General features: G+C 44.1%; 1 protein-coding gene across 16 annotated transcripts in view; it reads left to right on the forward strand.

Moving 5' to 3' along the window:
* Window positions 1–4,693, forward strand: part of CDC123 (cell division cycle 123) — a 54,500-nt gene extending 49,807 nt beyond the window's left edge. For 9 of the 16 annotated variants that reach the window (XR_014784538.1, XR_014784537.1, XM_084811575.1 and 6 more), the window contains 3 exons: window positions 148–276; window positions 1,875–2,012; window positions 4,493–4,693. Coding sequence is in view for 13 of the 16 variants with exons in the window: in XM_084811575.1 (XP_084667701.1) it covers window positions 148–276; window positions 1,875–2,012; window positions 4,493–4,525 (300 nt within the window). In the remaining 3 variants the exon portion in view is untranslated. Of the gene's footprint in view, window positions 1–111; window positions 277–1,874; window positions 2,013–4,492 lie in introns of all 16 variants that reach the window. The other 7 variants (XR_014784539.1, XM_084811568.1, XM_084811569.1 and 4 more) reach the window with 1 other exon arrangement.
* The last annotated feature ends 19,122 nt before the right edge of the window (window positions 4,694–23,815 follow it).

Genomic DNA, 23,815 nt, shown 5'->3' on the forward strand with positions numbered 1-23,815 from the left:
ATAGGTGCATTTGACTGAGCATGCAAAGCTAATGGTACCATGCATTTTAGTAGTAAGCATTTGTGTCCATATTGCATTCAGAGCTTTCTTGGATGTCATCCCTATGAACAGATTTCTGTTTTTCCCCCACCATTTTTTTTCCTGCAGGGTAGAGTGTGGCTAATTGATTTTAATCCATTTGGTGAAGTAACAGATTCTTTGCTGTTTACATGGGAAGAGCTGAGGTCTGGAAACAGTTTGAAAGAAGACCAAAGTGAAGCTGCAGCGATGGAACAAGTAAGAAAAACAGAGGGAATAGTGTCTTCTTTTTCTGAAGTGGCAGCAAATATAATTTGCCTGGACATCAGGGTTCATTTTGCTCTGTTTAAGTATCTATTGGAGCAATTCGTCTCATTGGAAATGAATATCTGGACTTTCCGTCAAAGCTGAACTATTGAAATAATGCATACTACAGGACAGAGTCTATTTTCTGTTTTTCAAAGTGAGTCTGAGAACTGATTATCTGTGAGCAACACCTGACAGGACCATTCTGCAGCATTACCAGTTCCTCTCTAATGTTGCCATTGTCTAATGTTGTATCACTCTCTGATACAACTGACCACAATTTCATTCACTATGTAGGGCTGGCCAACTTATCCATTCTCCAAGGGATGAGGATAAGAAATCTGTTTGCCCCCAAGCTTTTTTTTGCCCCTTTGTAGATCATCTAGGCCTACCCACCAGTAAGGGTGGAGTTTAATGGGGTATGTGCATGACTAAGGATAAAGAAAGATGTAACATTCGTGTGGAATATCTCAGTCAAACTTTTTTTTTTTTTTAACATGCTTCTTTTCCTTGCAAATGGAGTGGTCCAAAATTTTTGCCACACTTTGATCAAAATTGGATAGGTCCCTGCTAGCTAAAATAAAATGGGCCTTTGTTTTTTCGCTTCCACCGTCATATTTGAGCAGCAGGAGTGAAGAGGAAGTATTCTTTATGCCTTCTTTTTGCTGAACTCCTGCATATGTATGCTACAGTTCTGCAATGCAGGGAGCTGGCAGGAGTCTGGAAAATGAAAGGCAAGATTAATTTGAAGGAGGCATTCAGAGTGACAACCCTGCTTTCCCAAGCTGGTCATATTTCTGAACTTTATTGCATTTTCCAGTCAAACCCCCCTCTGATTTAATATTAATCTTGAAGAGTAATGTCATACTTGGTTTAACTCACTTTAATTCATGAACTTTCTCTTTGTACATTTAACAGTGTTTCATTTCTTAATGTTGGCTTCGTTCATCATGTTGGGTCGTCTTCCAACATATAACAGAATTGTCCATATTTCCCAGTTCCTTTTCCTTTTTAATATTTATGAGCTCAGATATTGAGAGTGCTGATCCCAGTTTATAGTAAGATATCAGCTAGAGTCCCCTGAGCCAAGCCTGGCTCCCTGTGGAGTCCCCACCCCTTCCATCTGGCCAGAAGAAGGAGTGAAGGGAGTTGCATTTGTGGTCGTAGAGCCTGCTAGCAGGCTACCTAGCATGACTCCATTCTCAAAATAGTCTTCTAGGAAATCTTATTGTTGACCAAGGGCTTTACAGAATCTTCACAGTCTGGAAATATTGAACTACTCTGAGATGTTTTGAGACATTTTTCCTAACGCAACATATATTTAAGAGAAACTGTAAGAAATGTGCATTTTAAAAGCCATTGATAAAGTGGAACTACCCGAGTGAGTAGATTCTCCATTATAATCTTTTGATCATACTCCAGACTGCATTGTCAGTTTACCTAAGTAGCAAGCAGATTGCAGATCACAGCAAAATTGCAGATAAACACAGTGAGGATCTTAAGCTGACATTTCTCCCTTATCTCCCCCCCCCCCCGCTCTTCCAAATTAGGACTATCCATCATTCCGTTGTACAAACAGCGACCTTACTGTCCAACCCAGTCCCTATCTCAGCTACAGGCTACCCAAAGATTTTGTAGACCTTTCTGCTGGAGAAGATGTTCACAAATTAATTGACCTGCTCAAACTGGTAAGTAAATGTTGTAATTGAGGGATGGTGAAAAACGTCTCTCTTCCCCACATGGTTCATAATTTTCTATACCTCTAATATGTCCTCCCCCTTAGAATTTCTTCTAAACAAAAAGCCCCCTTTCACCATTTCCTGGTAGAGAAAGTATTCCTTGATCACTTTCATTGCCCTGTTCTAGCTCCTTTATTGTCTTTGAGGTAGGGCATCCTTGGTCTCAGATTTTAAACTAATTAGGTTAGGAGCTCTGCATGTGACCAATATATTGAAAATGACATTTCTCCTGCTTTATGTCAGGTTTTCACTGGCCTTTCACTACATGTTCCCCCACCATACAGCTCTGTCACCCTAAGTTGCCTTGTTGTTAATGAAGAGTAGATCTAAATCTTTTGTTGTTCAGTCGTTCAGTCGTGTCCGACTCTTCGTGACCCCATGGACCATAGCACGCCAGGCCTTCCTGTCCTGCGCTCTCTCCCGGAGCGTGCTCAAGTTATAAATCTTTTACTATAAAGAAAATAGAACTCCGATACCATTTCCATATTGCTTACTCACATAAGAGTAAGGATGGAGACAGACCATAATTTTTCCAGAGAGCTAAAGGTGATTTAAAAGATGGATTGCTATTTGTGGTGAATACACTCCTTACTTTTACCAGAATTTGTAATATAGGAATAGCCTTAAAATCTAATACTTAGAAACAATAATATATACACACACATGATGCCAAAGCTGGGCAAAACAAACACACACACACCATAGATAAAACACACCCTCTAGCCCCCCCCCCCCCCATGCTCCCCACCACCCCAGAGTACCTTTTTCTTTTTTCTGGATGACTGGACGAAAAAGGTGCTGGGCTGCAGCTGCCTGCCATGCTATTTTCTGCGAAGGCCTCTGGAGCCTACATCATGCCTAGAGGCCTTTTTGGAAGTGAAGATGGTGATGGCGGCCACCACGTCACTTGGTAGTATCCTAGCCTCCCCCCCAAAAATGTTTAATTTTAAAAATCTAGCAAAAATGTTTAAAAACAGAAGGGGGAGGGAGCATGGTTGGTGCCGCGGGCACATTGGAGCCCATGGGCACCAGGTTGGAGACACCAGCCTTTGATTGTTTCTAAAATCTGTCTTTCCAGAGGCTCCTTGGGAGAAAATGAATGTGTGCATATGAGGAAGGTTCTCTCAAGCCACTTTCAGCTCTCAAAAACAACCGTGTATCTCTGTCCTAAGTCAGTCTTAGACTGGGCCTGCAGTCATTCTGTTTGGTAACTGGTTGGCAGTTTTTTCTAAGTAAATCAGGTGTATTGATCACACGGTGGAAGACTTGAGGGTTTTTCCTTAAAATCAATCAGCTGCCTACCTGACTTTCTAAAGAGGTTAATTATATCACTCTTCAGGCAAAAGGAAAAGGCTACATAACACTTGGAACTACATAGACTGAAATCTTATCAAAACATTTCATCGAGTTCTTTTCTGCTGTTGAGTTGATAGTGATTTCAAAAAAGGAACTAAAATTTATTTGGAGTATTGTTCTGAAAGAACATCCATTTACTTACACTACATAGTATTCTACATAGTATTCCATAAGTAACTTGTATACTTATTAAACCCAGTTTTGATCTAATAGCTGGAAGTGCCTTCAAGCTTTATGGAAGGCCTCTTGGTGGTGGAACACACAGCTTAACTAAAAAGCCGTAAATATTGTAGCTTATCGATTTTGCAGTCCTTAGTTCCAAAGCATGCCAAAGTGGCTTCTGGCATTATCAAAGAAGCTGCAGGTTTCCCAACTGAATACTTATTAAGACTTAAAAGGGCAGGAACTGGATTAAAACATGTTAAGGTCCCATTATGAAAAAATTGGGACAAGCCATTCTCTGAGCAACTGCTGGAGTAATACAGCAAGGCCCATTGATCCATTAACAGACCTTGATCAAAGTATTCATTACATCCCAACAAAAAAATGCTCGGGAAGGGCATTTTGATGGGGGGGAGGGAGAGTGGGTGATAAGCAGTGTATGTATGTAATGATTCATCCCATCAGTTCAGAAACTAGAGGAGAGTGATTGAACAGGAGACTCCGTGGTACTGATAAAAAGCCTTTAAATCAGATAAGAGCTGTGACTTCTTCCGTGTACTGTCACTCAACCAGGAAGTCATTCGAAATTCCCTTGTTCAGATTTTTTAAAAAATACTTTGATGTTGGTGCCCTGTGATAATTGATCTCCCTCCTGGAATTCTGTGGCTTTTAATGTAAATTATTTTTGTTGATGATGATCAATTGCCAATATTGGATGAGACAGACTGTATTTTTTTAGTTGGTTTGAAAAGCTAGTGATGGCCAAGTGCAGTTTCTGTTTCTTTGTGTCCCCTAGAAGTGTCTTGTATATTTGTTTGTGTGTTTAATGTCCAGCTTCACTAGATAGTAGTTGTAATGTGGAAGGAAATTGACTCTATAGTATCAGCTCAATTGCTCGATTGTCTTAACAGAAAAGAAGTCAGCAAGATGATGAAGAATCATGAAGTGCAGGATAAATTTGAAACAAGAAATGAGGCCACAGCTTCATGGGGAAAAATAACCTTTTAACAGCACCAGCTTTGAGAAAATGTGCTTCTTATATTATTCCTCCAGAACTGAGTTGATTCCAATCTTGCGTGAGCATTTAACTGAATAAATCTGTTTTCAGCTGACTTGCCAATAATTACTCAGGAAACAGCTGCCCCTCACCTATGCTGTTTGGTCTCCCCTCCCTCCCACTGACACTTGCCGTGTGTTGTAAGCCCCGCTGCGTTCATAACCCACCACAGCCAAGAGACTGCTGCTCCTGCCATAGTGATATCCTCTGAATCCACGTTGGACCTTTAAAGCCAGAACTGGCAGCCTCCATGACTCGGCACTCCCCTTAAAAGGCCAAGCAAGAGTTTCCACAGCCACAGTATTGCCCGGGCTGCTTTTTACTGCTTTGCCAGGAAGCTGACCAAAGCAGAAGGATAATATCACGTGGGAGATGGGAAGCAGCCAAACCACTGGTGTGTGTGTATGCGGGGGTTACTTCAATGGGCTGTGGGGGGGGGGATTATTCCATTGGTGTGTGGGGGGGGTCGTTTTTACTTCCCGCAGGCCCAAGTCCTGCTGCTTTGGTACTTGCAGCATGGTTGTAGTTTACTGAGACAAGGACTCCCCACCCCACCACCCCACCCCAGCTCTGTGGCTGCTGAGGAGAATTTGCTGTGCCAGGAATGAGTCAGAATATTTAATATTCATTTCTATGTTGCCCTTCCATATAAATATCTCCCAGGATGGTTCAAAAAACATTAAACCCATGCAAAATAGTAAAACAACAACAAGTAGGCTAAAAATCAATAGTAAAGACAGCCGCAGTAAAAGTCATTACAGCTTAAGAATGAAATGCCTGGGGAAATTAAAAAGTCTTCTCCTGGCACCAAAACGATGAAACAGTAGGTGCCGGACAAGATTCCCTGGGAAAATAATTTCATAGAAAGGGCACCACAGCCGAGAACACCCAGTCACCACCTACCTCGCCTCAGAAGGTGACGGCACACAGAGGAGGCCTTAAATGATTACGTTAGTACATGGGCAGGTTTGTGTGAAGGCAAGCGATCCTTCGAGTATGCTGGTCCCAAGCTCTGTAGAGCTTTAAAGGCAAGCACCAGCACTTTCAATTGAACTTGGAAACAAACCAATAACCAGTGAAGATGCTAAAATACCAGTGAGATATATTTCTGGGCAGAAGCCTTGCAACTTGTTTTGAACTAGGTGAAGTTTCCAGACAGTCTTCAAAGGCAGCCCCATGTAGAGCACAATGCAGTAATCTAATTTGGAAGTTACCAAAGCATGAATAGCCATGGCCAGACTACCTCTATCCAGGAGGGGCAGCAGATGGTACATCAGTCTTAGCTGGTAGAAGGTACTCCAAGCCACTGACACGTCTTGGACTTCCAGTGACAAAACTGGATTCAGGAGCCCTCCAAGCTGCACACCTGAGTAGTACTTGTAAGTACTTCAGTGAAGGACATTTAACCTGTGTGCATCAGGTTGGAATTTAGTGCTAGGTATAGAAATCAGCATCTTAACTCTCTGCTTCTTTAAAAAATAAAAGGCAGCAGGAACAAGCCTTTAGCATTTGTCTCTGAAGGCAGGTCTGAAAATGTATGGCCAGTGAGTGTAATGCAATATTAAAAATAGGGGTTGGGAGGGAGAGGGGTATGAGTAGGTTATCTGGGGACAGGGTTCATTATACTGCATGTCTCTGTTGGCTCCTTCACATTACTATCAAAATAAAGTAGTTTAAATATGTGTAAACATGCTTTGTTTATAATATAATTTATACAAGTTGTCCGTATAATATTCAGTTCATTGATACTGAATCTTTTGGCACAGCCATTCTATCCTAAGAAAGGTAGCAGATGAGTTATATAGGAAGACTGTTATGCCATACCACAACACCTCTTTATTCATGAATAATCTTTTGGGGGCGGGGGTAGAGCTGGAGGGTTGTATAAATTATTATAGTTTAGCATAATATGTGGACCTTTTGTCAACCTGTGCAGTCCTAGGAGTCAGAAAATGGAGGAGGCAACTCCAGCCCCCTGTGGGAAGCCTTCCTCCCCTGTTATCAATCTAGAGGCAAAAAAGGCATGGAGAAAGTAGTAACAGAACTTCCTGACCGACCATTTGAAGCACTGGGCGTTGTAGTGCTGGCCCACCATCCCTTGCTCGCCTCTCAGAGTGACACTTGGTGAAAACCAGTTGCTAATTAGGATCATAAGCGTTCAGGGGGAGAGGGAGGCTTTGGTTTCTGATGCTAAGAAGATTGGTACCCCTTTGCAGAGGCCAGTTCGGCAGGGGTCCTTGTCCTTCATCCCAGAAGTTTGGGCGTTCTCCCATGTGTATGCAATTTCGCCCCAAAAAATATTTTAGGGTCCAATCCTATGCAAGTGTAGACAGAAAAAAAGGCCTACAACTCAAATGATAACTACAACTAAGTTATCACTTTAAGTTGCAATCGACAAGGGATGATGTGTGTCGTGTGAGCAAGCCTGCAAGGTGGTGGCTTTCCCTCTTCTATACGTTGTTTGAATGTTTGCTCCTGACTGCAGCCGTTCCAAGTGCACAGATGTAATTTATTGCTCTGTTGAGCACATTCTCATAGGCTGTATAAAGCAATGACATAGTTAAAAATCCTGGCGTTCATCACTAGTCAGTCTCTGCAATGCATCTTCAGCATCAAGTTCTTGAAATAGGCTTGGATGCGGGAATAACCATTGGTTTCTCATAGCAACCCTTAGTTTTGCCTTCCTGATCTACAGGAGATAAAATGGACACTGGGATTATTCATGGTATCATGCAGCTCTTTCTGCAAAATACAGCACTAAGGGAAGGCACCAACTCCAGCTGAGACATCCCATCACATGTAACACAGGGTTACCTGATGTTGCTCTTTTGCTGTTGGAAGGGGATGGAGGTGCAAAGTGTGGCAGGTTCCAAAGGAGAGAACCGTCTCTTGAAATTTTGATGATAAATGTCCAAGGAATTCCATGGGTGGAAGGGAATGGTGTGGTGAAGGAAGGGCTCCAGTTCCTTGTCCCATGTCTTTCCACTCATGCCTTTCTCCCTATGTGGCACACAGAGCTTAGCCCTCCAACACTTTGCTGTCCCCCAGCATCTACCTCATTCTGCCTAATGATAGGCAGAGGCCACCTTTAAGCGTGGAATCCTCCCAAGGCAGCAAACATGTTAAAAGAAACAATATAATAAAACAGTAAAACTCCTTAACCACAATTACAAGTAGAACTAGTAGGTCAAAAATATAATTCAAGAAAAAGCAATGAAAATAAGTGGGGCTTCAGAGCTTCTTCAAGGCCTGCAAAGAAGGGGCCTGATGAACTCCCAATTGACGCTCATTTCAGAGGAGTGGGGCCGCTACCAAAAAGGCCCTCTTCCTTGTACTTGCCAACCGATCTGCTCTTGGCACCAGACAATGAGAAGTGCCTCTGTTGATGACTTCACCTGTACTAGCCTGCCTGTAGTCTAAAGATGATCCTCCCAATAATTTGGATCCAAACTTTTTAAGACTTTAGGTTAAAATCAGCACTTTAAATTGGTCTCAAAAACTCACTGGCAACCAGTGCGGCTGGTGTGGTATCGATCTCGCATGAGCCAACCACCCCGGCCCCGCCAATATCCAGGCAACTGTATTCTGCATCAGCTGAAGTTTCTACACCATCTACTCATTGTGTCTCATTGATAAACAGGAAAGAAAAAGAGGGAAGGAACCAATTGCAGGCGGGGGAGGAGGAGAGAGAGGAATTAAGGAAACTTCCTGGTACACAAGGGAATATTTTACTGAGCCCAGTTCATTTCAAACTGAGTTCTCCCTCAGGGTCACTCTTAAGCACAACCAATTTTAGCTCTAGTTTCTTCCTGAAGCCATTCTATAAAATATTCCCTTGGGCACCTGGAGATTTCCTTTCTTCCCATCGGTGACTAGGCCACACTGAACTGCAGCCTTTTGTGCTTGTGATTGGCCACTCACGAAAGTTCACGGGTCCTATACACGACATCATCCTCAAGGGCACATCCCGCTCTTTGCAACCTTTATTGTGTGTTTTTTCACGACCCCGCCTCCTACTATGAACCACAGTAACTCTATGGTGTACTGATGAAATGGGGCTTTATGGCAGCAACATTACAGCACCATCTAGTGGCTTCATAATGGAACACATAGAACATGCCCAGAAAAAAAGAAAAAAGGATAAAAAACACGTGGAAAGAAGCCGATTGTAATCCTGCAAGGAATCTGGAAGCAGAAGCCCCGATAAAGTTGCAGGATTTTAGCTTCATGTGGAGAAGCCCAAAATCTTTTTAAAACAGCGTGACTCAGTCTCAACAATATCTTCTTAGTATTTTTTTTTCCTGAACTCAGGACATTTTGGACTGCAGCAAGGTGAAAATAGTTTCAATCCAGCCCTAGTGCAAGCTATCCCATCACCTGATGTGGAAGAGCACATATGCTGCTGTATCATACCCCTCCGCCCCCTTTTCTTTACCACATCATGCTCCCTCCCCTTTACAATGTTGCACCTCCCCTTTGCCACCACTACTTTGTGCCCCCTTCCCTTTACCGCAGGGGTGGGCAACATGTGCCCCCTCAAATTTGGGGGTACCCCCCCAAATCTTTGAAAACAAAATGGTGTCTGGTGCTACTCTGAAGCACCAAAGGGGTGAAATTATCTTGTTTGCTTGCAATTTTTGGCCCTTTTCGTGCTTCGTAGCAGCTCTGGGCACCATTTTGTTGTTGTTAATTTTCTTGATGTTTTCGGCATCTGCAGGGGCATAAATGACCCCCAGACCTCCCCAAATTGCCCACCCCTGCTTTACTACATTGTGTCTCCCACCCCATCCCCTTTCTTTCACCACTGCTATCGCATCAGCTTTGATGTAGCTCTCTAGACTGCCCTCTGGCTCATGCTCAGAGTAAAACCGAGGGCAGGACTGGCGGGGCCCTCCAACACATCCACCAGGGTCACTGTGTGGGCGGCTGCTCTGGAGATCCCTGCTTGCCTCACTCTTGCTCTGCAGCAAATGCCCCAGTGGGACGGCAGCTGGTGGTTTTCTCTGGAGCACCTGCCAGAGGCCACAGGTGGTGGGCCCTCCTGATGGGGGCATGCAGAGCACCGCAATTCGCCGCTCCTCCCGCTCTGCCACCTGAGGTGGGGGCTTCACCTTGCCTCATGGGAAGGTCAGCCCTGTTGAAATCACTAGCTGAGGTGAAGTTTGCTACCTGAACTTTACCATGCTGGAATACAGGCTATACAACGTTTTGGTGTGATCTACTTTTTCGTGTTGCTTAGAACTTTGGGCATAAGCATTGTTCCATCCCCGCTGCTGAATGCTTTTTTTTTTCTTTTTGGGCCTGCAGCAGTTCTAGGTGAGTTGATGCTGGTTCTCTTTGATGTATGTTTTTGAACGATTGGAATCAACCAACTTTCAGCTCTGCATTTAATTTTTGCAAAATCAATTACATTACTAGGAAGCATAAATCAAGATAATTCTTAATTCTTACCTCTGGCAAATGGCTGCACAGTCAGTTTATAAATCATGCTTGTTTGCATGGAAGTCTGCTTTATTATTAAATTTTGAAGTACTTTTCATTATGTTGTGTATGGCTCTGCATACAAGAGATGCATAACAAGGTAGGTAGCCTGAGGCTCCTGAAATGAGGGATGAGAGATGTAATGACTTCATGCCTGTGGAAGCCTTTTAAAAAAAATATAGCAAACCACATCTTGGGAATTAATTAACTGGTTCCATGCCACACATCTGCTTCTGGCTATCTAATTTTTGGGTTGCAATCACAGAAATGTAGCCCAGCAATTCAGTGGATTGCTGGTCCAGCCCCTTAAGCCATTACATCCATTATTACATAGGCTTCGATTCAGACTTAGCCATACTGAAATCAGTGGGACTTTGGTTTGTCATAACTAACTTAAGTCCCCTTAATTTCAGTGGGTCTTCTGTAAGTATGACTAAGTCTGGATCCAAGCCATGTTTTTCTTTTCTTCCATAAAATCCTTAAGATCCACCAATGTCTGTTACAGAGCAATTGTGCATACTCTGGATCTCTTAATATTCTCCCCCTGCTACTCATCCCTAAGGGCCATAAAGAAAACTTTTTAAAAACATACAGGATTACTTCCAGTGTCATGCTAGCAGTAGACTGCTAGCTAGGGATGGGGGAGAATTTCTCCCCGAAACTTCGGGGGGCCGAGCGCCAACGCATTCGGTCCTCCGAAGGTTGTTCGGGGAGAAATTCTCCCCCCCCCGATGGGACTTACCTTTCACGAATGTCCCTCCCAGCAGCGGGTCCTGGCGGCGGTTCGGCAGGTCTTCGTCAGGGGCGGGGGCGGCAGCCGGTCTTTCGACCAGCTGCCGCCACCGCCATTACAAGCAAAGTAAGAAAAAAACAACAAACACCCCTGTGATAGGATACGTAACGATTAACGTAGCCTATCACGGCTAGATTTGCAAAGTCAGCCGTAATAGGCTACGTTAATCGTCACGTAGCCTATCATGGGTGACTTTAAAAAAAAAAAGCGCGTACGGCTAATGGCCCCCATAGGGAGCCGCCATTTGCGTTCCTTATTTGGTCTCTGTAGTCTACGTAAAGATTTACGTAGACTACGGCGAAAATAAGGACAACGCAAATAGCCTTCCCTTATTTTCGCCGTAGTCTACGTAAATCTTTACGTAGACTACAGGGACCAAATAAGGAACGCAAATGGCGGCTCCCTATGGGGGCCGCCATTTGCGTACGCGCTTTTTTTTTTTCAAAGTCACCCGTGATAGGCTACGTGACGATTAACGTAGCCTATCACGGCTGACTTTGCAGATCTAGCCGTGATAGGCTACGTTAATCCTTACGTAGCCTATCACAGGGACGTTTTGTTTTGTTTTTTCTTTTGAAGTTCGCGGCCGGGGAGACGGGGCACTTCTCCCCGGCCTGAATTTCGGCCGGGCGAGGCGGGAAGCCTCCACCCCGCCCTGAATTTCGGCCGGGCGAGGAGGGAAGCCTCCCCCCCCCGGCCTGAACTTCAGGGGGAGCAGCGAAGCGCCTCCCCCCCACCGCGAAGCAAGCTGCGAGACCAGGTAAGTGACTTTCGTGCACCCCTACTGCTAGCACAAACGGCCGTTCTCCCTCTCTCCTTTCCCCTGGAGGCTTCCATGCCATCTGAACATCTGTTTTGGAGAATTTCCCAGCCCTCAGAAGCAGATTTTGAGGGTGCATGAGTGGCTGGGGGGGGGGGATTGGACCACTCCTGGCTCCACTGACAGAAAGGAAAGAAAGTGTTGGACCCAACCTATATTGAACTTGTGTATGCACTCCTGCTTAAAAACGTAAGTGCCTTTCTGGATTAGACCAAGGTCTACCTAGTCCAGCATTCCTGGCAAGAATTCCAGCAATCTGTAGGCACAAGGAGTCCATAGTCGACCTTCTGTTTCAAGCTATCCAAACTTAGGAATCTAAGAAGAGCCCTGCTGGATCAGACCAAAGATCCATCTAGTCCAGCATTCTGTTCACACAGTGGACAACCAGCTGCCCACAGGAAATCCACAAGCAAGATATGAGTGCGATAGCCCTCCCCCGCTCATGTTCTCCAGCAACTGGTATAAAGAGGCATATAATGGAGGTAATACTTTGCCATAATGTCTAGTAGCTGGTGTAGTGGCAAGAGTATTGGACTAGGAGCTGGGAGATCTGGGTTCTAGTCCCCACTCAGCCATGGAAGCTCACTGGGTGACTTTGGGCCAGTCACAGACTCTCAGCCCAACCCACCTCACAGGGTTGTTGTGAGGATAAAATGGAGAGGAGGGGGATAACGTAAGCTGCCTTGGGTTCCTTGCAAGAGGAAAAAAGGTGGGGTATACATGCAATAAATGCAATAAATAAAAAAAATAAAATAGTAGCTGTTGATAGCCTTGTCCTCCATGAATTTGTCTAATCCCCTTTTAAAGCCTTCCAAACTGGTGGCCAGCATCACATCTTGTGGTAGCAAATGCCATAGTGTAGCTATGCGCTGTGTGAAGAAGGATTTCCTTTTATCTGTCCAGAATCTCCCACGAATTAGCTTCATGGGATGAACCTGGGTTTTAGTATGATGAAACTCTCCATGCTATGCATAATTTTGTGCACCTCTGTCTTGTCTCACCTAGTCACTTTTTTTGTAAGCTTAACAGTCGCAGATGTTGTAACCTTTCCTCACAAGGAAGTTGCTCCAGCCCCTGATAATTCTGGTTTTTCTGCCCCTTTTCTAACTGTATAATATCCTTTTGGAGGTGCAGAGACCAGAACAGTATACAGCTTACATTATACTGTATACAGTATGCCCTCTGAGACATTAGGAGGTACAAGGAGAGGTCGTTCTTCTAGGGAGCAGGCAAAGGGAACATCAGGGCCTGCTCCAGTTGGACTCCCTCCCCTCTCCCCCCACCCCAGGGCTAACTGACATCCATGGCCCTGTGGGGAAGAAGAAGGAGTGAGGGAGCAGACAAAGGGAACATCAGGGCCTGCTCCAGTTGGACTGCCCCTCCTTTGGGAGATGAGGGGGGGAACAGGGCCATCCCAACAGCCCTGCTGACAATCCACCTAATTCTTTTTTCTCCCTCTTCCCTCCCCATTGACTTTTCCTTGTCTGTCATGTCTTTTTTAGATTGTAAGCCTGCGGGGAGGGACTGTCTTCTTTGTTCATTGATTGTAAGCCACTCCGGGAGCCTTTTTTGGCTGAGGAGTGGGATAAAAATACAATCAATCAATCAATGCAATCTAGGAAGTTGCTTGACATAGCTGTTGATCCAGCTATTTGTGCATAACAACAAGGTTGCACATTGCTAGTGGAGAGAAAGAGTAGATGAGGAGGAAATTCCCACACAAATTGCAAGGTGGATGAAAATATGCATCCATCCCAACAACGTGTACTGCACATTATAGCACTGTGTATCTCGATATCATCTGGATCCCAAATAGGCAGATGTGGATCTGATTTGTTTGCACAGAAAGCCTGCTAAATGTGGATCTCCCTTACTAGATTGGGGTAATGATGTTTGCCAGGCAGCCATATGGACCCACAGAAGAACATACCTAGTCCCTTCAAAACTATTGGAAACCACTGGGTATGTTTTGATTTTAATAGGGATCACGATGGTCTGCTGATTGATAGTGTCTTCAGCACCAGATGCACAAGACTGCCCATGATTTTTCAGAAAGTATAACTTATGCTGTTCCATATCTTCATAAATCATTCTGGATCCCTCTGCTTGCATGTTAAACAGACTACTGGCTGATTAATTAGATACTGAATGTATTGGCTTGTTCTTTTTGATACAGATATATGAATATAATGAAGAATAAGAACAATGGGAAAGTAATAGTGGGCTGGTCCAGATATGCATCACTTAATGGCTCTTTGGTGAATGCGTGTGAACAGTCTTTTTTGACAACTCTTTGTTTTTGACATCTTGTAATATGAAAGTTCAGTCTCTGGTGTTAGATCTGTGGTGGCTTTTACACACATCCAAAGCATCACTTGACACTGCAGTTAATGAGCGACAAAGAACATGCATGTGTAAACTGAGAGCGATGCAGGGGTGGGGGAAATTGTGTTTTTGTGGGGGTGTTTTGGTGGGAGTGTAGAAATGAAAAGCTGTTTTGAAAAGTTCTTCTATAATAATAAAAGAGGATGGGTGTCTGTCCATCCATCCATCCATCCATCCATCCGCATCATAGTGCCAAGACTGTAAAACCTAGATATCTGAAACTTGGCATGCATACTAAGGGGATCCTGGGATTTGCATTTGGGGTTATTTGGTTCCTAAAACACATAATTATACAATTTAAATTGATTGATTGATCGATTGATTGATTAAATGAGTCCACGTGGTTGAAACCTGCAGTAATATTTTCAGTCACTAGGGCAGACTTCCCTAACCAATGAGTAGCTTTGTAGTCCATAAAGTTTAAGCCTGAGAACATTAGTAGGCCAAGGGACACAATATCTGGTCCAGACCTGGCACTCTGTCCCGTTCAAAATAGCACCATAGCGCTTTTTCGGGCATTCACAATAGCGGAGCGGGGACAGTCATACTCCTGACCCTCCCCGCTTTTGTGGGACAGCCTCTCTCAAGGGAATGGAGAGGGCAGACCCCTTCTTCAGTGGGCTATAGGCATGCACCATGGTGGGGGCTGTGCCTAGAGGCGCCAGTGGGCTTGGCTTCACTCAGATGAGGTGGGCACAATGTTTCTAACCCTGACAGCTGCTTATATTTGCTTGAGGGCTTTGCTGTATCAAAATAAGGACTCTTCCAATGTGTACAAAGCCAGGTCCATTTGCCAGGTCTTTTAATCTAAAAGACACAACATGTTTTGCCATTAAATCCACCAGCATAACTTTGGAAGGTCATTAAAATGTAGTGGAAAAGAAACAACAAAAATTAATTGGTAATCTCTTGAGCTGTCTGTGTTCTGATAGGAAAATATTGGAAGAAACAGAATCCCTCTTATTAAAAGAATGGTGGACAAAGACATGGCATACAATATTAATTAATAAGCTTACATCCTGTCAAACAAAACCTCTGGGAAAGATTAAAAATCAGTTAAAGCTCTTCACGGAAATTTTGGTGTTCCTTGTTGTTCTTTGGAACATGACTAAACTCTGTAAGTGCATAAGGCAAAAACTACTGAGCATTGGCTAAGGCGCCATCTACATGGAAATGGAATGAAAAGTGCTTTCTGATTATATCTGGATTTTCATGTAATTCGTTTGGTCCGTCAGGAGCACATGAAGCAAGAAAAGCAGAGTATGCATGGCCTAAAAACCCGCTTTCACGGGTCATACAGCACTTGAAACCCCCATACTTCGGGGTTGGGTAAGCAGAGTAGAACTGAATGTCATCAACCCCATAGGTTCTGCTCAGCAAATGAGAGAGGCTTGTTCCCCACCCCTGTCTATGTTCCCTTGCTCAGGGAAGTTTACTGGAAGCACTGAATTCCCCTGTAGTTTACCCCACACCTCTCTCCTATCATCCACCATTTGGGATAGTGTGAAAGATTAAAAGATACTGTGCTATTGTGAATGGGAAAAACAGGCTACGTAATCTAAATGGGTGAAGCAGCTACTGTGCTATTGTGAATGCTTGAAACAGCGCTACTGTGCTGTTATGAGTGGGAGAAACAGGCTGCATACTGTGAATGGGGAAAGCAGCTACTCCACTATTGTGAATGCCCGAAACAGTTCTACTCCGCTATTTTGAATGGGAAAAAGAGGTTAGATGTTGTGAATGGGAAAGCAGCCCTACTGGGGGAAAAGAGAGAATGGGGGAGGGAATGGGGGTGGCCCCACACCTTGACCAGGTCACTACCAGGGCACAGAAACAGGCGCACCCAGGATTTAATGTGGAGGGACAGGGAACTGCGCAGGAGCTGCATTTAAGGAAAAAAGACACACTAAAAGGACTTTCTGAAAATGCGCCTTTTCCAGAGGGAAGCTGCGGGGTTGCTGTGGATTGGCAACAGCATCATTTGTTGTGAACGACCCTGCTGTGCTGTCATGCCGCACTAAATTGGCTATATAGATTGGGCCTAAGAAAGATAAAAGATGAACCCAGTGTATTACCTTCTTTATGAAAGGCTCTGATCTCTGCTTTAGTTCTGAATGTTATCTGTTTTATATCTATTTCAATGGGAAATTGTGTGTTTTAATTTTCTTTGTAAGAATAAATAAAAAGTTAATATTAAGGAATAAGAAAATACATGAGATGAAATTGTTGATGAGAGTAGTGGAGAAGGAAGCACAAACACATTAACGGAGAGAACAGCTCTAATAGCACCCAATAATAGTCTTCAGACACATGTAGAAAGAAAGCCAGGCTATGAAGCACATGGTCTTCGATGTCTATATACTAATGCCCAGAGTAGGGGAAACAAACAGAACGAATTTGAACTCCTAATACAGGAGGGAAATTATGACTTGATAGGTGTAACTGAGACTTGGTGGGATGACTCTCATGACTGGAATACAGCAATTGAAGGATATAACTTGTTCAAAAAGAACAGGAGGAACAGAAAGGGAGGTGGGGTTGCACTGTATGTGAAAAATACATATCTCTGCACAGAAATACAGGAGGATGAGCTTGGTAGCCCCATCGAAAGCATCTGGATCAAAATAAATGGAGCAAAGAATAAAAGGAACCTGGTGGTCGGAGTCTACTACCGGCCACCCAATCAAGGAGAAGACAAGGATCAAACTTTTGAAAAGCAAATAGCCAATGTTTTAAGGAAGCATGATGTAGTAGTAACAGGGGACTTCAATTTCCCCGATATTTGTTGGGAGACAAATTCTGCAAAACATGGCCCCTCCAGGAAATTCCTGACTTGTGTGGCAGATAACTTCCTCCTACAGAAAGCAGAGGAAGGAACTAGAGGATTGGCTATCCTTGACTTGATCCTAACCAACAGAGATGACTTAGTGGATAAAGTAGCAGTTACAGGAACTCTGTGGGAAAGCGACCATGTTGTACTTGAGTTCTTGGTTCTAAGGGAAGCAAAAGCCTAGTGTAGTCAAATGCCTACCCTGGATTTTAGAAAGGCTGATTTTAATAAACTCAGAACAATGATCAGTACGGTCCCCTGGCAAGCGACTCTAACGAGAAAAGGAGTCCAAGATGAGTGGGAGCTTTTAAAACAGGAAATTCTCAAGGCACAATTACTAGGGATGTACGAAAGGTACTTACCTTTTGCGAATTATGTTTATGGTTGGGGGGGAGGCATTCTGTCCCTCCCCCCGGAATACTCACCGGGGGGGGAGGCGCTCCATTCCTCCCCCCCCCTGGAATCCTGGCCAGCTGGCTGTGCTCCGCAGCGATTCTGTGGAGCCACAGGCTGGCTCCGCCAGTAGCCGGACATCCGGCCGCTGGCTAGCAGGGACGCAAATGGCGGCGGCCATAGCCGCCGCCGTTTGCGTCCCTGCAGTCAGCCGTGATAGGCTACGTAAATGTTTACGTAGCCTATCACGGCTGAGTAAAAAAACACATACACGCGCGTACGCAAATGGCGGTGCCCATGGGCGCCGCCATTTGCATTCCTTATTTTGGCACATCTTAGTCTACGTAAACATTTACGTAGACTAAGACAGCGAAAATAAGGGGAACACAAATAGCGTAGCGTCTACACTATTTGCGTTCCCCTTATTTTCGCCGTCTTAGTCTATGTAAATGTTTGTGTAGACTAAGACGTGCCAAAATAAGGAACACAAATGGCGGCGCCCATAGGCGCCGCCGTTTGTGTACATGCGTGTTTTGTTTTGTTTTAACTCAGCCATGATAGGCTATGTAAACATTTACGTAGCCTATCACGGTGTTTTTTTAAAATCTAGCCATGATAGGCTACGTAAATCTTTACGTAGCCTATCACATTTTTTTGTGTTTTTTGTTTTTGTTTTAACTGGAAATGGCGGCGGCGGCAGCCGGTCGGAAGACCCACCACCGCAGCCGCCACCACCGAACCACTGCCGGAGCCGCCGCCGCCAGGAAGATCTGCCCCAGGTAAGTCTCGTCCCAGGGGGGTGGGGGGCAGACCGTTCCGCCACCGATTTCGGGGGGCCAAATGCGCTGGCATTCGGCCTCCCTGAGATCCATGGCGGAATTCTCTGACATCCCTAACAATTCCAACAAGAAGAAAAGGTGGAAGACAACAGAAGAAGCCAATGTGGCTTCACAAAAAGCTTAGAGATGACCTAAAAACAAAAAAGGACACATATAGGAAGTGGAAAGAAGGCCAAGTAACAAAGGAAGAGTACAGACAGGTAGCACAGAATTGCAGGGATGGTGTCAGGAAGGCTAAAGCTGAGAACGAGCTGAGGTTAGCAAGGGATGCTAAAAACAACAGAAAGGCTTTCTTCAGATACGTGCATAGTAAAAGGCAGAAGAAAGAAATGGTGGTTCAGCTATTAAATAAGGATGGCAAAATGATAACAGATGACAAAGAAAAGGCAGAAGTGCTCAATTCCTACTTTGGCTCAGTCTTCTCCCAAAAGAGGGTCTATGACCTTCCTGGCAAAGGCGAAGTATAGGCTGAAGGGGAAGGATTGCAGCTTGAGATCAATAGGCATATGGTCAAGGAACAGCTAATTACTTTGAATGAGTTCAGATCTCCAGGGCCAGATGAACTGCATCCTAGAGTAATAAAGGAACTGGCAGAAGAAGTCTCAGAACCGCTGTCTATTCTCGTTGAGAAATCATGGAGGACGGGTGAAGTGCCAGATGACTGGAGGAGGGCTAATGTTGTCCCTATCTTCAAAAAGGGTAAAAAGGAGGAACCTAGGAACTACAGACCAGTCAGTCTGACATCAATCCCTCGGAAAATTCTGGAGCAGACGATAAAGCAATCCATCTGTAAGCACCTTGAAAACGATGCAGTGATTACTCGAAGCCAACATGGATTTGTCAAGAACAAATCCTGCCAGACAAATCTGATCTAATGTTTTAATCAAGTAACTTCCCTTGTTGACCGTGGGAATGCTGCAGACATAATATACCTCGACTTCAGCAAAGCTTTCGACAAAGTGCCCCATGATATCCTGATGAGCAAACTAGCTCAAAGTGGGCTAGATGAAACAACGATCTGGTGGATCCACAGTTGGCTACAGAATCGAACTCCAGGAGCGCTTCTCAATGGGACCTTCTCAAACTGGAGAGAGGTAACAAGTGGTGTACCACAGGGCTCAGTCCTGGGCCCAGTGCTCTTCAACATTTTTGTGAATGACTTGGAGGAGGAGGTGCAAGGAATGCTGATCAAATTTGCAGATGACACAAAATTGGGCAGAATAGCTAATACTTTGGAAGACAGAAACAAAATTCAAAGTGATCTTGATAGACTGGAGCGCTGGGCAGAAAACAACAGAATGACATTTAATAGGGATAAATGCCGAGTTCTGCACCTAGGAAAAAGAAACCAAATGCACAGTTACAAGATGGGGGATACGTGGCTCAACCACACTACAAGCGAGAAGGATCTTGGAATTGTTGTCTATCACAAGCTGAATATGAGCGAACAATGTGATGTGGCTGCAAAAAAGGCCAATGCTCTTTTGGGCTGCATTAATAGAAGCAGAGCTTCCAAATCCCGGGAAGTACTAGTTCCCCTCTACTCAGCACTGGTTAGGCCTCACCTGGAGTACTATGTCCAGTTCTGGGCACCACACTTTAAGAAGGATGCAGACAAACTGGAGAGGGTTCAGAGGAGGACAACAAAGACAATAAAGGAACTGGAAACAAAGCCCTATGAGGAGAGACTGAAAGAACTGGGTATGTTTATCCTGGAGAAGAGAAGACTGAGGGGAAATATGATAGCGCTCTTCATGTACTTGAAAGGTTGTCACAGAGAGGAAGGCCAGGATCTCTTCTCGATCATCCCAGAGTGCAGGACACGGAATAATAGGCTCACTTTACAGGAAGCCAGATTCCGGATGAACACCAGGAAAAACATCCTGACTGTTAGAGCAATACGACAATGGAACCAATTACCTGGGGAGGTGGTGGGCTCTCCCACACTGGAGGCCTTCAAGACGAGTCTGGACAGCCATCTGTCAGGGATGCTTTGACTCGGGTTCCTGCACTGAGCAGGGGGTTGGACTCGATGGCCTTGTAGGCCCCTTCCAACCCTACTATTCTATGATTCTATGATTTTATGAAGTCTATGAGACGCCCGTCTCTAAGAAGGTATTTCCTCTCTTTTTCTGCTTAAGAATTTCTTAATGTGAAATAGTTAACTCTAAATTCTTAAAGATCTTTCTTTTGGCGAAGCATTCTCCATGCCAAATTATATCTTATTAATCATACGTATATCCCATCCTTCCTCTGCAGTACATCTGGAGTATACCTTTTTATCTGCATAACAACCCTATGAGGTAGGCTGAGAGACAATGCGACAATCTAGCAGATTGTAAGGGAGCCTTACTCTACGCCTGGCTTATGTCTTAGGCGGTGGTGTAGTGGAGACGGGGCTTGCAGGATGCTGCACCAGCACCCTTTGATTAGCGGGGATGCTGACATCACCTGGCTCACCCCTCAGAATTCCCTGTTCCCTCTGAGCTTAGCTACCATTCTCACAGTAGCTGGGGGGTGAATTTTCCTAGCATCAATATATTGTTCCTTGTTGCAATGTAAAGTATTTTGGGGAAGCTTGGTCTTGGATGGGAATTAAGATCCATGAGCTTTACAAAAGACTTGCTGCTAGCAAATTAAAACTCCTAGAACTGGTTTGTTGATATGGATCAACACAGCTGTCAGCAGTTTTGGACTTCTCTTGGGGGTTGTGGCTATGGGGACTGTCATGATGGGCGCCTGCATTTCAAAATTTACCACTACACCACTGGTCCTAGGAACTTCAGGTTAACATTGCCACAATAGCTTCAAGAGGGTCTAATACACAGTAAAGAATTTATACTACAGAGAAGTCTTTGAACAAGAACTTATGGCTCCAGCCCTAATTCCTGGAACATTTTTATGTCTGGGAAACATATGGATGAATTTAGGAGAGGGAGAGACCTTTATCCCAAGGATCAATTCAGGATCCAATGAGAGCCAATAACTATAGCTATTTGGTACCAGAGTAGAGCATTATGTAATTAATTCCATGCAATGACAAAACCCATAAAAACTGTCTGTCTGTCTACACATATACGATCTACTTATCATCTAGTTTCATCTTAAAACTTAATTTTTTGTAATGAAGGGTATTGCTTTTCTAGCACCTGATACACATAGCCCCACTTGTTCTCTTCTAATTTCCTTCCCAATATCTATTTCCATCCTTCAGATGTTAACTCATGCTGATGGCTCATTAGAAAGACCAATTTGTGTATGAAGCTCAGATTTCTGCATTATGACTCAAGCATAAATGCCAAAGAAAAATCCCACATGCTGACCCTGAACAATTTATGACCAAGACAATTGGAAGATCAGTTAATTTCCACCAACCTTCTCCAAATTTGCACATTCCAGATGTGTTAGACTACAACTCCCATCATATCCAGCCAGTGTGGCTGGGGATGTTGGGAGTTTGCAGTCCAACTCATCTGAAGGACAAGAGGTTGGGGAAGGCTGATGCACCCTTTGGGAACTCTTAACTACATGGGGTGCCATCTCCTGGAAAATTCTCCTGTGCAACCCCATTGAAATGTGTGGGTGCTATGGTAGAATATGAGAGATCTCTTTGATTTCAATGGGTTCCCTACATGAGAATGTCCCAGTAGGGAAAATGAGTGATTTTTGAGCTTGTTGAGGTCTCCTTTTCCCACCCTGATGCTCACTTTGCCTCATTCTTGCTCGCAAATTTTTTTTTTTCTAAACAGGAAAAGTGTGCATTTTCGAACAGGAAGTTTGCCAAGCATGCACCCAAATGCACGCTTTCTTCCCATTATTTAAGTGTGGGAAATGTGGCCTTTTGAAAAAGGGTTCATTTAAAAATGTACATTTTTAAAAAAGGATGGATTTTGGCTATTGGCTTTTGGCTAAAAAGGAAGGCTATTACAAGCTCAAGAACGTGTGCGCTTTTCCCAAAGATCGCATTCGGTGTTGCAAGTGGGGCATTTTCATCACTTTTTTTACTGTGAACAAAATTCTCATACATCCCTACGTTCCAGTGGATTGGGCTCGTAACTGGTTAGGACGTGCCTGCACGGTGTGTGACTCGCCAAGTCAAATGCAGTTCTCGCTAACAATGTATGCTTGTTCGCTGAGGGCTTGATGGAACTGCTTTCGTTCCCTGCCTGGGTCTACCAAAATCAAGGCTCTCGTTGAGCACACGCAGGCTAGCAGGTGGCCTTGGGCTTGGTGCACCCCTAGCTTGTGGAACACTCCTCTTTTTACTTCTCTCCTTTGTGTTCCTTGATTAGCCCTTCCTGCCTGTTTTTTTCCTTTTTAAGCAGTTCACTTAATCCATAAAATGATCTATCCTTTTATTATATGGCCATAAATGGTCCAAATAGCCAATTGAGAACCATGCAGTAGCCACGGAAAGGTTTACTGTGTAAAAACTCAGGTTATGTTGCAGGTACATTTCTTCTCCACACCAGTGCCTGGAGACCCAAGCAGCCTTTGAGAAAGACTGTACATCCTGAACTGCTCTAAATCCATTTTGATCGTGGATCTGATTCTCCAAATCCACAGAGACATGTTTGAAAGTATCACTAAAGGTCACAAACAAGAATGCAAGAATGAGTGTGTGCAGGATTATGGTTTATGCGAGCCAACCTTCCCCAACCTAGTGCCCTCCAGATGCTTTGGACTACAATGCCCATCAGTCCCAGCCAGGATTACAGATGGTCTGGGATGATGGGAGTTGTAGTCCAAGAACATCTGGAGGGCACCAGGTTAGGGAAGGCTGATTGTAAGTCCTTTACAGCAGTATATTTCTACTCCAAAAAGCATTTTTTAAAAAGCCCATATCAAAGTGGACTTTACCAAGGTGTTATCCAGAGGGTAGCCATGTTAGTCTACTGCAGCAAAAACAGCAAAGTCTTGTGGCACCCTAAAGACTAACACATTTATTCTGAAGTAAACTTTCATGGACTATAGCCCAGTTCATTGGATGCATGGAGAATTATGGAGAGTTTCAGGTTTATATACCTGAAAAAGTATGCATTTGTGTGGGGAAAAGCATTGTAAGCAGTAAGTTCAGAAGGAAATTAAATGCAGGAAGTACTGGCAATGACAGTATTACAGTATACTTTCCATAATTCTCCATGAAGTGGGGTATAGTCCATGAAAGCTTATGCTAGAATAAATGTGTTAGTCTTTAAGGTGTTGCAGGGCTCTCTCTTTTTGTTCCTGTTCTAATAAGATAGTCTCCTTTGCATCACTCCTATTGGAGCCTGGCTCGTTTATGCCTCATCAGGCCCAATAAGATCAATATTTCTTATAAGGTTTCTAACATTTCTGGAAGACTTAATGAAGGAGGAAGAAATATGATCCCGTATTGCGTTACAAATATTTTAATACTCCTTTCTGGTATTTCAGATGCTTCTTTCGAGTATTCTGCATCAGCTGAAAAGCACAATTTGTACAAGCTGTTATAATGACTGTTTGGGGAGTGTTGTTTTCCTAGGAAGGGATACAGAACAAACACTGCTAGTTGTCATTTTACTATGCTTAATAGAAGAGCTGAAATCCCAGAACACTTGGTACTCTTGTAAATAGGGGGAAAAAATGATCTAGTGTTTAGAACTGAGAGTGTATGG

Source organism: Heloderma suspectum, chromosome 7, assembly GCF_057233095.1.
Source record: "Heloderma suspectum isolate Gila_16-S chromosome 7, 16-S_ref, whole genome shotgun sequence".
NCBI lineage: Eukaryota > Metazoa > Chordata > Lepidosauria > Squamata > Helodermatidae > Heloderma > Heloderma suspectum.